The following is a 12,912-nucleotide window of genomic DNA, read 5'->3' on the forward strand; positions in this document are numbered from 1 at the left end:
AAGACAGAAATCCATGAAAACACAAAAGGAGTTTATGTTTTTCCTGATGTTTCCCTTCATCTCCACTATTCCGAGACAAATTGACTCACATGAATGCATGTGAATCACGTGGTTATTTTCTTGATTAATCACTTGGTCCATGTTGACAAATAGTGACATTTCCAGCACAATTTTCTAGACCCCATGACATTTTTTTTTTAAATTCAACCAAGTCAAAGATGTTGGATATGTGCTATTAAAGAGGACTAAGGAAAATTGTTATAAAAATTGCCCATCACATTTCCCACAGTGCAAGTCAAATAAACTATTTCAAGTCCTGAAATAGTTTATTTGATCCAATTAAGTAAGATATAGTTTAGGATATAGATAGACTGGAACTTCAACACTGGAGGCTGATGTAGGACTTTACAAGAATAGGAAAATAATATTTTTTTGGATACATTTTCTATTGATTGACTAACTGTGTCAGCAGTATTCATGACAAAGTGATCCAGCCATTACTGATCAGGCTGGATGTCAGCAACATGCCATTTGCTCATGGATTAACTCGACTCAAACTACACCATGTGTCACAATATTGTCCATTATGTCATTTAGCTAGTGAGTCCTGTTTAAACAAGCTTAAAGGGAGTTCACACTCCCTCAAAAGCAACTTTCCATAAGTCTGAATAACCAGTGTCCTTTGGACCTATTAAGGGCGTGAAAAATAAACTATAGTCCTCAATGTTAAAGTCTAGCACATGCAAGTGTGTGTGTGTGTGTGTGTGTGTGTGTGTGTGTGTGGGGCCCAGCAGTGATAGACTATCCCAGGCTTTGCATTCCCCAGACAAAAGCAACTTCAAAGATCAGGATATAGATGTAGGTGTAAGCATTATAGTGCGTGGGTTCAATCCATGTGTCCATGCCAGTAAGGGTTGTGGTGCACAGGTACACACCATGTCAGTGTGTATGCACAAGCACATGCACGTTAGCCTCAGCAGCTGAAGCCCGTGAAGCTGCATGATGCGGATCAGGAGCTCTTGACTCAATAGTGTGCTAATCCCGCGGAGCTACACCGCCTTCTCTCTGGACAGCTGCCACTCTGGCCCTTTAGTCTCACCAAGTAAGCCGTGTCTGACCACGGCACCTTTCCCACGCGTAGGATAAACGAGGCCTCTGTTACTGTGTGTGTGAGTGAGTACAATGTGATTAGATGTGCTTCTACTGAGAATGGATCGCATTTTAATTCAATGGGAGACATTTCTATAAATAGAGATGTAAGAAAATGAGTAAAAACACACAAGCTATTTTGCACACAATGTAATGCAAAGTGTGTGACACACTACTACAAGCCTTAACACAGTGGGGATTTTATCTGTCACACACATCCCGTTACAACATGCAAATGAAGTAACCTGCAATGTTGTCACTGCTTTGATGAGGCTTTGTCCCTGGATAATATGTAACCTGGAGGAGGAAGCTGTAATGATAAATAGTTCCATTTGCTTATGGCATGATTCAACTGTTGGGTTGCACCTGCACCACAAGTAAAAATGGCAAAATGGTGAGTTCAGGACGACATTTAGCTTGGACCGTGGAGTTAAAGGCAGTGTTGGAAAGAAACAAAGTACATTTACTGACAGTAGTACACTTTTGAGGTACTTTGAGTATCTTTATTTTGTGCTACTTTAAAGTTCTACTCCCCTAGCTTTTAGAGGGACACCTCACTGCATAATCAGTAGGTTTAATTCTGTAGTTTGACTTAAGTAGGAGTTTAAATTAATTGTTTTGGTAATTGTTCAAGCAAAAATACCAAATATTAACTGGTTACAGCTTCTTAAATTTTTTAATTTTTTATGATTTAATATTGAATATCTTTGTGGGTGTGTGACATTTTATAGACAACACGATTAGTCATGAAAGCTCTATGACAGCTCTTTACATTGCTGTTTTGGTCCTTTCAGAACTGGTGTTTGGTGAAAATGAGCAACTGATTCAGATCCTTGAGTTAAAACCTCAGCAGTGCTCCTTTGACAGTTTAAGATTACACACTGTCTAACACACACACATAAGCACATGCAGACACACATGCACATGCACGCGGATGATTTGGATTCAGACCTTGGCCTCTGTTTCTACTGCGTCCCAAATGCCATCAGGTCACCGTGTGGCCTCAGTGAAATATCACCGTGTCAGGGTGCAGCGATTGATGATGGCACTCCCATTAAACGTGATCAGCTGAATTACCCTTTTGTCTGTAACGATCAGAGCAGCTGTGGACACCAGTCTTCCTTCGGTCCTTTGGATATATTTGCTGTGTGTGTACATGTGTGTGTGCCTCTGTAAAGTTTTTAGGAGACTGAATATGCACCGTTGTCCTGATTAGTGCCGAGTATAGGTAAGAGGATACATTAGTACTTGTGGGCAACGACAGCAATTTCTGTGGTTACAGAACACAAAAAACGAAGTGAGCTTGTTGTCCGTGTTTGAATTAAACTCCTAGCCTGAGCCACTTTGTCCACCTGCTCCATACATAAATGCACTTACTCCTCCTAGTGGAAAAGTGAATGGCCAATGAACTGTGCCAGCTATGTCATTTCTATATTGTTTCAACTGCTTACAAACATCTCAAACTTAGAATGTTACTGAACTCAGACTTGTGCCACTTAACAAGCTTGAATTAAATGATAAATATCCAAAGTGTGAATGTATTTTCTTAAATTACATTAAACATTACATTGTTTACAACCACTGGCCTTCCACCATATGTTAACATCACTGTTACAGGGAGAGTCTGCCCTCTTGTGGTTATAACCTTTATCACAAGTAAATGAGAAGGAACTCAAAATAGTGTATCTATTTTCTGGCAGTCTTCTGATACATTTTTTTAAATTCATAATTTATCACCCCCACCAGCCCACCTGTATATATATATTTTTTTCATCGCCTCAACACAACACTGTTCCATGAGGAAAACACCAGGAACAGATTTATGTAGATAGCAGAAGATGAATAATACTAATCATACCAATTTTGTTGATCTAGCACCATCATCAAGGAATTCTTCTAATACTTCATCACCAAATAGTTTATGACCAGTACCTGCAAAACTATTGACCTTCCCATCAGCCTCAGCTGTACTTTCTGCTTAGTGTCAATTAAAAAATTGTTAGCCTGCTAATACACTAAACAAAGATGGTGGACATGGTACCTGCTCAACATTAGCATGTGAGTGTTGTCTCTCAAAAAGTAATCATGATTTAGAAGAGATGTGAAATAATACAATGTTCCCACCCCACTGAAAAACAATATTAGACCCATTTCAGTTCCTTACTTGATTCATCAGGAACACGTGCTGAAAATTTTGTAAAAATTGAAGTATGTATAAATGGAAGGATGTGAGGCTCCTCAAGACTTGTAGTGTCTTAGGGAAACAAAGAGCAGTTGAGGGTTAAGTGAGGCCTGTCACTCACTACTGGGAGGTGCCTTCATTTGTGCATGTGCACTTATTTGCGTGTGTGCACCTGCACATCACATTGGCTTTTGAGTTTTATGAAAAAGTAAAAAAATAGGATGGAAAACAGGAACGTAAATGCAGACATTATTTTAGAATGCCTCAGAATCCCCATAGTACTGTATTACAACTGGAGGCCTACCCTTTTCTAAAGAATGTCCACCCTTCAAGAATTTAATTTCAGCCACATCTTTACAACCTCTTCTAAAAATACACCCATGCTAGATGTTTCTACATGTACTTTCAAACTGCACTTCCATCTCTTTCATTTTGCCCCCCTCTTTCTTTCTGTTGCTCACTCTCTCACCAAGAAGAGGTTTTGGCTGGCCTCCCTTAAAACCGCAGGGTAGAAATGTACAACAGTAACCCTTAACAGGCTCCATTTCCTCCTCCGTCTCCCCTGGTTCGCTCTTTAGGGGTTATGATGGAGGCAGTGGGCTGGTGTGAAGCAACTCACGGTGTACACACAGACTGTGCCCACCCTGTGAAGACTTCCTTTGATCTTTCATACCGTCAAACTCTGCTTCCTTCAACACGCAATTTCACTTTGCGTCATCCTTGACATTGACCGTGGTAAAAAAGGAAGTTTATACAGCGATGAGAAAAAAGAAAGCGCTCCCGAGAATATGACTCTTGTGTGCAAGCGGCTTGTGGTTTGTGCTCGAGCTGGCCGCATCTCAACCAATACCCTGCTTTCAGTACAACTCAGTCCATGCCGGGCCTATTCCAGCCAACTATGATGGGAAATGTTTTTCCAGCCTCCAAGTTTTCCCGAAGCAGTGCACAGTGCATTTTAATGTGTAGGTATGTGTCTTAAAGCCCTAAATGGAAGCAGATGTTCCAGTGTAAGAGTAAGAGTTTACATAGGGATGTAATCAAGTGAGGGATTTTTCGCTCTCTCTTTTTTTTTGTATTTTTTTTCTTCTAGTAATTTGAATCTAGTTTTCTGTCTAAATGAGCCTGGTGCACTGCATTGTGCGCATGGCTGAACTGTGCCGGGTTGTGCTGAGCTATGCAGCCACATATGGGAGTGATTACAGTCCAGTGTTTATCAGACCTCACTAAGGGACTGACTGTACGGCTGAGCAGAGCAGAGCCAACCTTGCGCACTCTTTAAGTTTCCAAGCAACAACCTTCTATGGAAATCAAACACGTGATACACTACTGCTGCAAATCTGTGCATGTGGTCATAATTCCTGGAATCAACGTCTTTTTAGAGCTGAAAAGATCAGTCAGTTAATCTGACAATATTTTGATAATTTATTAATTCTGCACTGATTTTACACATCAAAGACTCCTTACAGGTCTTGGACAGTACTACTGTATATATGGGAACATTTTATAAAGCCTTTTGTGGCTCCAGAAAGTTTGATAAATTGCCTCAAGTGATATCACTTGAGTCAGCATCAGTTAAAGCTGAGGCTGACAAGTCTGAAAATGAAAATGAAAAAAAAAAAAACTGGAAGTGTGGAGTTGGACAGGGGTGAACCTATCAGACCTCTATGGTCTCATCCCTCATCTCTGTTCAAAGCTACATTAGCCACTACTTGCATAACACACCTGAATCTTCGGCTCATTATTGATGGTTAAGCTGCATTGTGGGTAATGTAGGTTTTGACACTGTGGTTATGACAAGAAAGGAGAATGTGTGGATGAAAAAAGATGATATCTCAGGTTCTGCTGCATTGATGTTCACCCTTTCTTCATCTGTCCTTTGTGAGTGTGCAAAATTGGTGCTATTTTATCTGATTTTTTCCCCAAAAATTCACTCATGCGTGAATATTTTGTGGTTTTCTTACTCTTATGACTGTGAACTAACATTGTTGGTTGGACAAAACAAGCAATTTGAAAACATTTGTCCGTTTTACCAAACTGTAACTGTCCTCTTCAGAGCGACAGCATCAGTCCTTTGAGCAAATGCCCCCAAATGACACATTTACAGTTACAGAAACAAAGCCCTCTAGGGGCTGTAGCAATTATAACTCTGCATTTAATGTGGACCATAAACAGTTAAAAAATAAAATAATGCTCTTACCTTGTCTAATGCAAACACTCATACAACAGAGTAAAAATATATGTGAGATCTGCATCTCATGCATGTGTAAGAGCTGAGTAACATCGACAGTATACAAAGCACAGGAATGCCTTGAGTCAGCGAAAATGTCAGTTGGTCCATCAATTTAACTCCCTGCTGGGCGCTTTATGACAGGCTAATGCAGAGGAGGACCCTGGCAGCCCAGCCCATCACACCCACTTTCACTCTGCCTGCTGGAGAGCACATCAATATCATCCTGTCCACCTACAGTCTGTAAATGCATTCTTAGATCTAAAAACATAGAAAACATGTCTGACAGTAAAAACACATGTTCTTCATTTACATACTGCTTTGAAGCCTACTGTAAAGGCTTCACCAGGAAGCCGCAAGAGGACAAACCCTAATACATATTTCCTTCTCTTTTTTTCCCCCTCTCTTGAAAAAAGGCACATAAGCTCAAAATTCCCCTCACCCATTCCTTTACAAAGCTCGTGAATGCAGCATGATGCACCTCTGCTACATCTGGGTCCAATCTTGTGCCAGTCTGACAAGCAGCAAGCTACGACAAAACCCCTGGCAACAACATTCTCAAAACATTGTGGGTTTGGTATTGTGGGTACTGAAGGCGCTGATAGCATTTCAAAGCAAATGCACTCAAATATCCTCTGAAGTGAGAAGTTCATGGAGAAGGGAGGATGAGAGGCCGAGTGAGTGAAAGAGTCTGCAAGAGTTTTGGTGGGTTTAGCTCGCCGTGGATCTATTTGTGCTTCGTTAAAGTGGCCGCAGTCGCAGAGCGAAGTGATCGCTGATTTAAGTGGAGCTTTTTGTTGGGAGGGTGAATGGGGGCGCACATGGATGGTAAAAGCAAAGAGGGGTTGGACTGATTAATGAACAGCACCCATTTTAAAGCCAACTAATCCAGGCCGTCAAACTTAATCTTTCCTTCCAATATTGTGAACAAGCTCCTTATCTTAGCGTATTTGTTAGGTTGGCGTTACAAAATTAAACCATAGTAACATGTTCTAATCACACATTGCCCTGCATTAGCCTGATGATAAATGAGCTTCCCTTCCCTCATGGTCCAGTAATGTACTCAAACTGTTCCTTGCAGGCGCATGCCTTTCCTTAAATGAACTACAAATGTTCTGTTGCAGATTGACAGACGAGCTCAAAGACTCCACACATTGAGGTTAGTTTCCACCACATCAGAATTTGCTGATGTTGCCATTGAATTCATAGAAAGCACAGTGCTGAGTTTTTCTGATTTTTGATACTGGCTCAATAAGAGTAAATCCTCCTCCAGTGGTCAGTTTGTATGTTTGCTGGTTTGCAGTATGTTTTACTGCCTGGTAGCAATGCCCATTCACATAATTTCCCTTTGGCTCTCTGGCACCATCTCTCAGGGTTATGTTTGTTCTGCCAGTTCTGCTCAGCCAGTGATTTCTTGGCTCCTTCAAGTGTCACCATGTAGCCTAATCTCATTCACACACAACTAGCCGGGGTTGACTGTAAGTAGTTTGAGACAAGCCAGAGCCAAGAGTTCAGAGACAGGCTGACTTGATAATCTCAAGGAGACATACAGCAATTGTTAGGGAAATTAATGGAAAAAGACACTAAATAGGTTAGGATTTGTTGTTCCTGGAGGGCATCCAGATTCTCCTCTCATGCTCAAGACTGTTGGGCAAAGAACTTGCCCAAAGCTGTGTGTGCTTGCTCGCACGCTGGCATGATGAGCTCAAATTTCTTAAAAGACTACTCCACTGATTTAGCACTCCCATAACATTGTCAGACTCACAGTGGACTTTATTTTAAAAGGATAAAAATTGATGTAGCAGAGACAGAGACGTCCCCTTTTTTATTCCACACATTTTTCTTTTGCTGCCTACATTACTCACAAAGCAACCTTATGCTAGCTGCAGTTAATGTATGCTCGAACTGCAAACCTCAAGCAAAATTTAGAAACATGCTTCAGAGGTATGGTAAACCCACTTCTTTCTAACTCTGCAACCCCAGATTATTTTCATTTTCAAACATGCAGCCTTCAGCCCCAACCGACGCCGACTCCAGTGGCACCACTTGATGCAGTTTATGAGACTTTGCACAGCTCACTCTGGAACCACAAAAAACTTTTTTCTGCACATACAGAAGAACTCTCCACGTCATGTAAATAGGCTTAGATATGTAAAATCAATGCACAGAATCAGTGACAAATGTGGACACATGCTCACACACACACACACACAATGGTTTACATATGCTCTGCAGATATACACACGAGATACAAATAATGACCAAAGTTGGAGCCACCTGAAACTATCAGTCACCTGGATCAGCAGGGCAGAGGAAAGTGACCAAACAATAGGTCCCCGTCTATTCAACTTTTCACCTGCATCTCTGCAGCTACCTGCTGTCAGGGAGAAAATCTGCCAGCTGGCATTCTGCTGACTTTGTTAGATAAGGCTTAGTCACGATGAGGCAGTGTCCAGAACACTGCCAGAAATAATAATGTGATGTGATGTGTTTATCCCAAAGCAGATTAATGCCAGGAGATTAGCACAGATCACGACAACTTTACGCTGTTGCCTTCTCACTGAGATTTTACATAATCACATATTTGGATTCAATTTGTAGGTTATCATCATTTCTAGTTGGAGAGTTATTTTACCAACTCTGAGATGTCTCTAACAGCAGTGACGGAAACAAAGTGCATTTATTCAATTTCTGTTCAGTTCTCAAATGGTTTCATTAATAATTGAGCCTCAAAGAGATCAAATTTCCAGCACACAAAGAAGCAGATATTAGAAACTAGTCTGAAAAATACAATAGAAATAACATAAAAAGCAGTGCTTTTACTTTTGATACTTTAAGTACATTTTGCTGACAATATCTCTTAACTTTTGCCTTTATTGGATTTTGAATGCGAGACTTTTACTTGTAATGAAGTATTCTTACATTATCGTATTGGTGCTCTTATTTAAATGAAGGATCTGAGCACTTCTTTCACCACTGTCTGACACTGTGTCTGCAGCCTGGAGGAGCAAAACAGGGCAGATCAATGTCTAGATAAAACTACCTCATGACATACTTATGGAGCATATGGAAACACTTCAGCCAGTGTGTGTGTGTGTGTGTGTGTGTGTGTGCACAATATGCACGTGACAGAAATTTTCTAACATACTGTGTGGGTCCTTATGAAACTGTGCCGAGTAGCTTTGGTCATGCAACCCTGCAGTACAATGAATGATACACAGCCCTCTAAGCAGCACTTGAGTGTCTTTCATACCCTCTCAGTACGGTGGAGAATCTATTTCCCAATGCAGTAGCACTTCAGGCCCAGCTCTGATTGATTGTCTGTTAAACTGCTAGTGTCTGAGAGTCAGTCTGCCAGGAAGCCTTGTAGTGTGACTCTGGGTCCACAGCATACACACAGGGATCAAGCTCCTTCACTATACAGGATAAATCAAGCTAATTAGAAGGGATGTGTAATTTGAAAGTAAGTGCTTGACACAAAGCTGGCCAAATCTTGCCTCCGGATGCACCCTGATTACAGTACATGCCTCCATTTGGAAAGTGGGACCTGGCAGACTTTATGGAGACAACTCCGACACACAAGTCTCATCATCACACGCTCACATGCTGATTCAAAGTTATCAGCCATAAGAGCAACGGAGCGAGATTCATGAGTAAATTTGCACTCCTACACACCTCCGCAGATCGTCTGAAATAGCAGGAAATTATAGTGGAGGCGGGAAGGAGGGGAGGTGATGTGACCAGAACAATAGTCTAAAGATGATCAAGCCGATGGGAAGAAGAGACGCAGCAAATAGTCGAGTAGTCGATAGGAATAAAACATTCAACTATTTTGGTAATGAATGGATCATTTTGATGGTTTCATGTTACCAAATTTGATCATTTTCCAGTTTTATATTTGTTGATGTCACCTTGTGCTCTAGAATATAGGATCACTTGCAGTGAAAAATGGTCAAAAGGTTTCAAAAGGTCAAAAGTGACCCAGTTAGGGTCACAACAGTAAAGCACCGGTCCACTTTTGCGTGACCTCTAGCCAGTACCAATGACTTATTATGGCACAACAAGTTTTACCTTCAAACCATCTCAAACGTATTGTTAGCTGTCCAAAACCATGTGCATGTACAACCATTGTATGTTTTATAGACCAAATAATTAATTGAGAAAATAATTGGCAGTTTTATTGATAATGAAAATAATCTTTTGTTGTGGTCCTAAATACACACTTGCCATTACAAGCTCTGGGCAAAAAATCCCCAGCCTAAGAGTGGGTGCTCATGTAAAGGGAAGGAACTAACATGACATCAGTAAAAACCTTTAAATAATACCATCTATTTAATGGTGCAAAACGCATTACAAAAACTACTAATGGATGACTAGGGGGCTGGAGCACACAGGGCGCAGGGCAGGTTGGGACATCCAAACAGCTAGGTGGCACACAGTGGGTGTTCATCCTGATTGAGCAGCCTACATATCACAGAAACCTCGGGGAGGTTCGCTAAAGACCAGCTGTATCACGCTGAGAAGTCATATCAGCCGCACACTATGTGGTCTTCCTGTCACCAAGACCCCCTGTCTTCATGTGTCTGTCGCCTGAGGATGTGTGAACTCACAGGTGTCCGGCTGCGCCTCGGTGGCGTACAGCAGGTGATTTGATCCCTTTAGCCATCTCCTGTTTTTTAACGGTAGAATTTACACCTGCGGTTTCTCAGCCCTCTGTGGCGCATGATTGGACAGCTTTGGAGCGCTGTGGTTGCCGGACCGCCCAATCAACACCTGATTTTGGCAATAAAATGACGATTGACGGCGTCCTGCCACTAAGCAGCAGCAGCTGCTACATTACAGAGTCAGGTGCACACGAAACGTATTCGTGCGTAACGCTTCCCCCCACAGTCCGATAGGAGACGTGAACGCACGGTGATGAGATCAAAAACGATAAGATGAACGAAAGACACGAGGACAGGATTTTAGCCAAAGAGGTTCAAATGAGAGGCGGTTAAATGCCCCCACTGTCTTTGGATGCATGATGTGTTTAATGTGTTCCCTCCGCTCCTTATCAGTGCGCGCACTCACAGCACATCCTGGCTAATATCTCCAATCCACAAGGTGAAAGACACGTTAGAAACTCATTGTGTGACCTCATGCAAAGTGCCACTTCTGTGCAGGGGATCGCAGTTTCTGTGGGAGTCTAGCCGTTCTGATCGCCCTCATGTACCAGACAAAAACGCCCCCCTCCCCCCATTTTTTGTATCCAAAAAAAAAGAGCACCTACCTGGTAATCTCGAAGCTGCAACCTTTCCGAAGGAGCAAGGCTCTCTTCCGCATGATGCCTTTGTCTCTGCCGAGGTACACATTTTTGTCTGAATTCATGGGTGCTGTGCGAGCAGGTAGACTCGTGGAAAACAGTACCGCTTTCTTCTCAAGGAAAAAAAAAACTCAAAAAAAAAAAAAAAAAAAAAAAATCGAGCGGACTGCGAGACGCGGAAGGAGAAACAGGCTTTCCCAAAAACGAAGAGGAGGAAAAAAATCCTTTGACGCTCGGTCCACCTCAGGAGAGCAGGAAAAGTGATTTAGCAGACTTTTTGTCCCTCCTCTCAGGCTAGACAAAAGACGGAGTGTTGGAGCTTTTTAAAGGTGCATGGTGTCGGGGTTGGCGGTGTCTCCATGCGGGCTTGTTGGAGCTGCTGCAGTTTCCAACCTGAGGGGACTGTGCCGAGGACTCTCCGCCGCTCCAGAGATCCTGTGATCCTCAAATGTGGAGCCCACTGCGCTCCGTTTGCTTCAGTCCGGCACTGAGAGTGGCTGCGAGGCAATGACTTCATGAAACCAATCAGAGGGAGAGAGGGAGAGAGAGAGAGAGAGAGGGAGAGGGGAAGAGAGAGTTTGTTAAATGAAGTTAGTGTGTGAGAGAGAGTAACAGTCTGCAGTGTATTTCAGCGCTGGTATTTCTAATAATAAAGCCACAATTAAAGGGAACAATATTCATCTCAGAGGATTTAGATCTATGGTTGTCCTTTACTTGCTTGTAAAACCTGAGAAATAAAACATATTACATGAACCATCATCATCATTTTTTTAAGGATGAAAATGTTTAATATGCAATGCAATCTTCAAAGAGCCACCAATCAGCTCATTTGTTCATGTGACAGTAGAACAGGCTGAAAGATCACATCCAACAAAACCTCTTTCAGTGTTCATATGTGCCACTCACTGTTAAATTAAAGAAAAATAGTGGACCTATCCTTTAACGCCCCAGCTCTCATTTCATTTCATTGAAAAGCAGCACAGAAATGTGAGAAAAACACCCCGTCTGGAGGGTTCAGTGCTAAAAATGAAGTGAAAAATATCCAAAAAAAACAAAAACAAAATGGCATGTGAAAAAGATAATTTGGACATTATAAGAAAGGGGCTTATAAGACAAAACATTATCATTTTGGTTTCAATCTGTTACTCACCTTTTTTTTTACAGTTGGTAGACCTTGAATACTCAAAATATGTCATATGGACACTGAGTCAGTGTGTTTTCTTTGACATACCCAGATCACACAGTTAATGTTACAACAACATATCACAACTCACAGCATGCTCCACCAAACTGTAGAGAACACCTTCCAGCAGTATTCTTCTAAGACAAAGCTCAGCTGCAAGTGCATCCTACTGTGTCAAGTCAAATAGCCTAAAACTGCAATTTTACAATCTCCACGGTGTACGACACCCATGTCCACAGACCCTACTGTGGGTGCTATAGATTAGTTGATTAGCTCTAAAAATATAAATGTGTGGGTTGGGGTTGCATCCTGTGTGAGGGGTGATTCATAGGACACAAAGGGAGAGACAGGGGAAGTATGGGCCAGTTCACATGAGGTCTCATCAGTCTGCACAAATAGAATTCTTGATAAAAATCATCCCTACTTGTCTCAGGTTGCCTCATATAACATATCAGTCGTGTTTTTGCACATCCTTGTACCTTGGCAACAGAGTGTGAAATAAAGCTATGTTGGCTGAAAAAAACCTGTAGTCTTGCTTGAATGATGGATGGTCAAAAACTCGACTCCAAAATGATTGATAATGTTGCGTCTGCTGGTTGTGTAAATAGGCAACTGTGTGCTGAAAAGTTCACTATCAACTTACAAGGCGATAATATGTCACTTTTTTTGCCTATAACCACTCCAACACAATAAGAAATTACAGGAAAATGAAGCTCTCTCCATCTCTGAAACACTTTGCCAGTATTGACTTGTGTTTTATTGCATTAATTGTCAGCCTCACTTTTAGACCCTCTTTCTGATAAGCCCATTTTCCTTTTCTGGGTTGGCTTGTAGTGTAAACAGTTGTTTCCAATGCTCAAATGGCAACT

General features: G+C 41.7%; 1 protein-coding gene across 2 annotated transcripts in view; it reads right to left on the bottom strand.

Moving 5' to 3' along the window:
* The window catches only part of garnl3 (GTPase activating Rap/RanGAP domain like 3), a 56,952-nt gene extending 46,027 nt beyond the window's left edge, over positions 1–10,925 (bottom strand). For both annotated transcript variants that reach the window (XM_070850411.1, XM_070850410.1), the window contains exon 1: positions 10,828–10,925. In XM_070850411.1, the coding sequence (XP_070706512.1) occupies positions 10,828–10,925 (98 nt within the window). The remainder of the gene's footprint in view (positions 1–10,827) is intronic.
* Positions 10,926–12,912: the final 1,987 nt, after the last annotated feature.

Source organism: Pempheris klunzingeri, chromosome 19, assembly GCF_042242105.1.
Source record: "Pempheris klunzingeri isolate RE-2024b chromosome 19, fPemKlu1.hap1, whole genome shotgun sequence".
NCBI lineage: Eukaryota > Metazoa > Chordata > Actinopteri > Acropomatiformes > Pempheridae > Pempheris > Pempheris klunzingeri.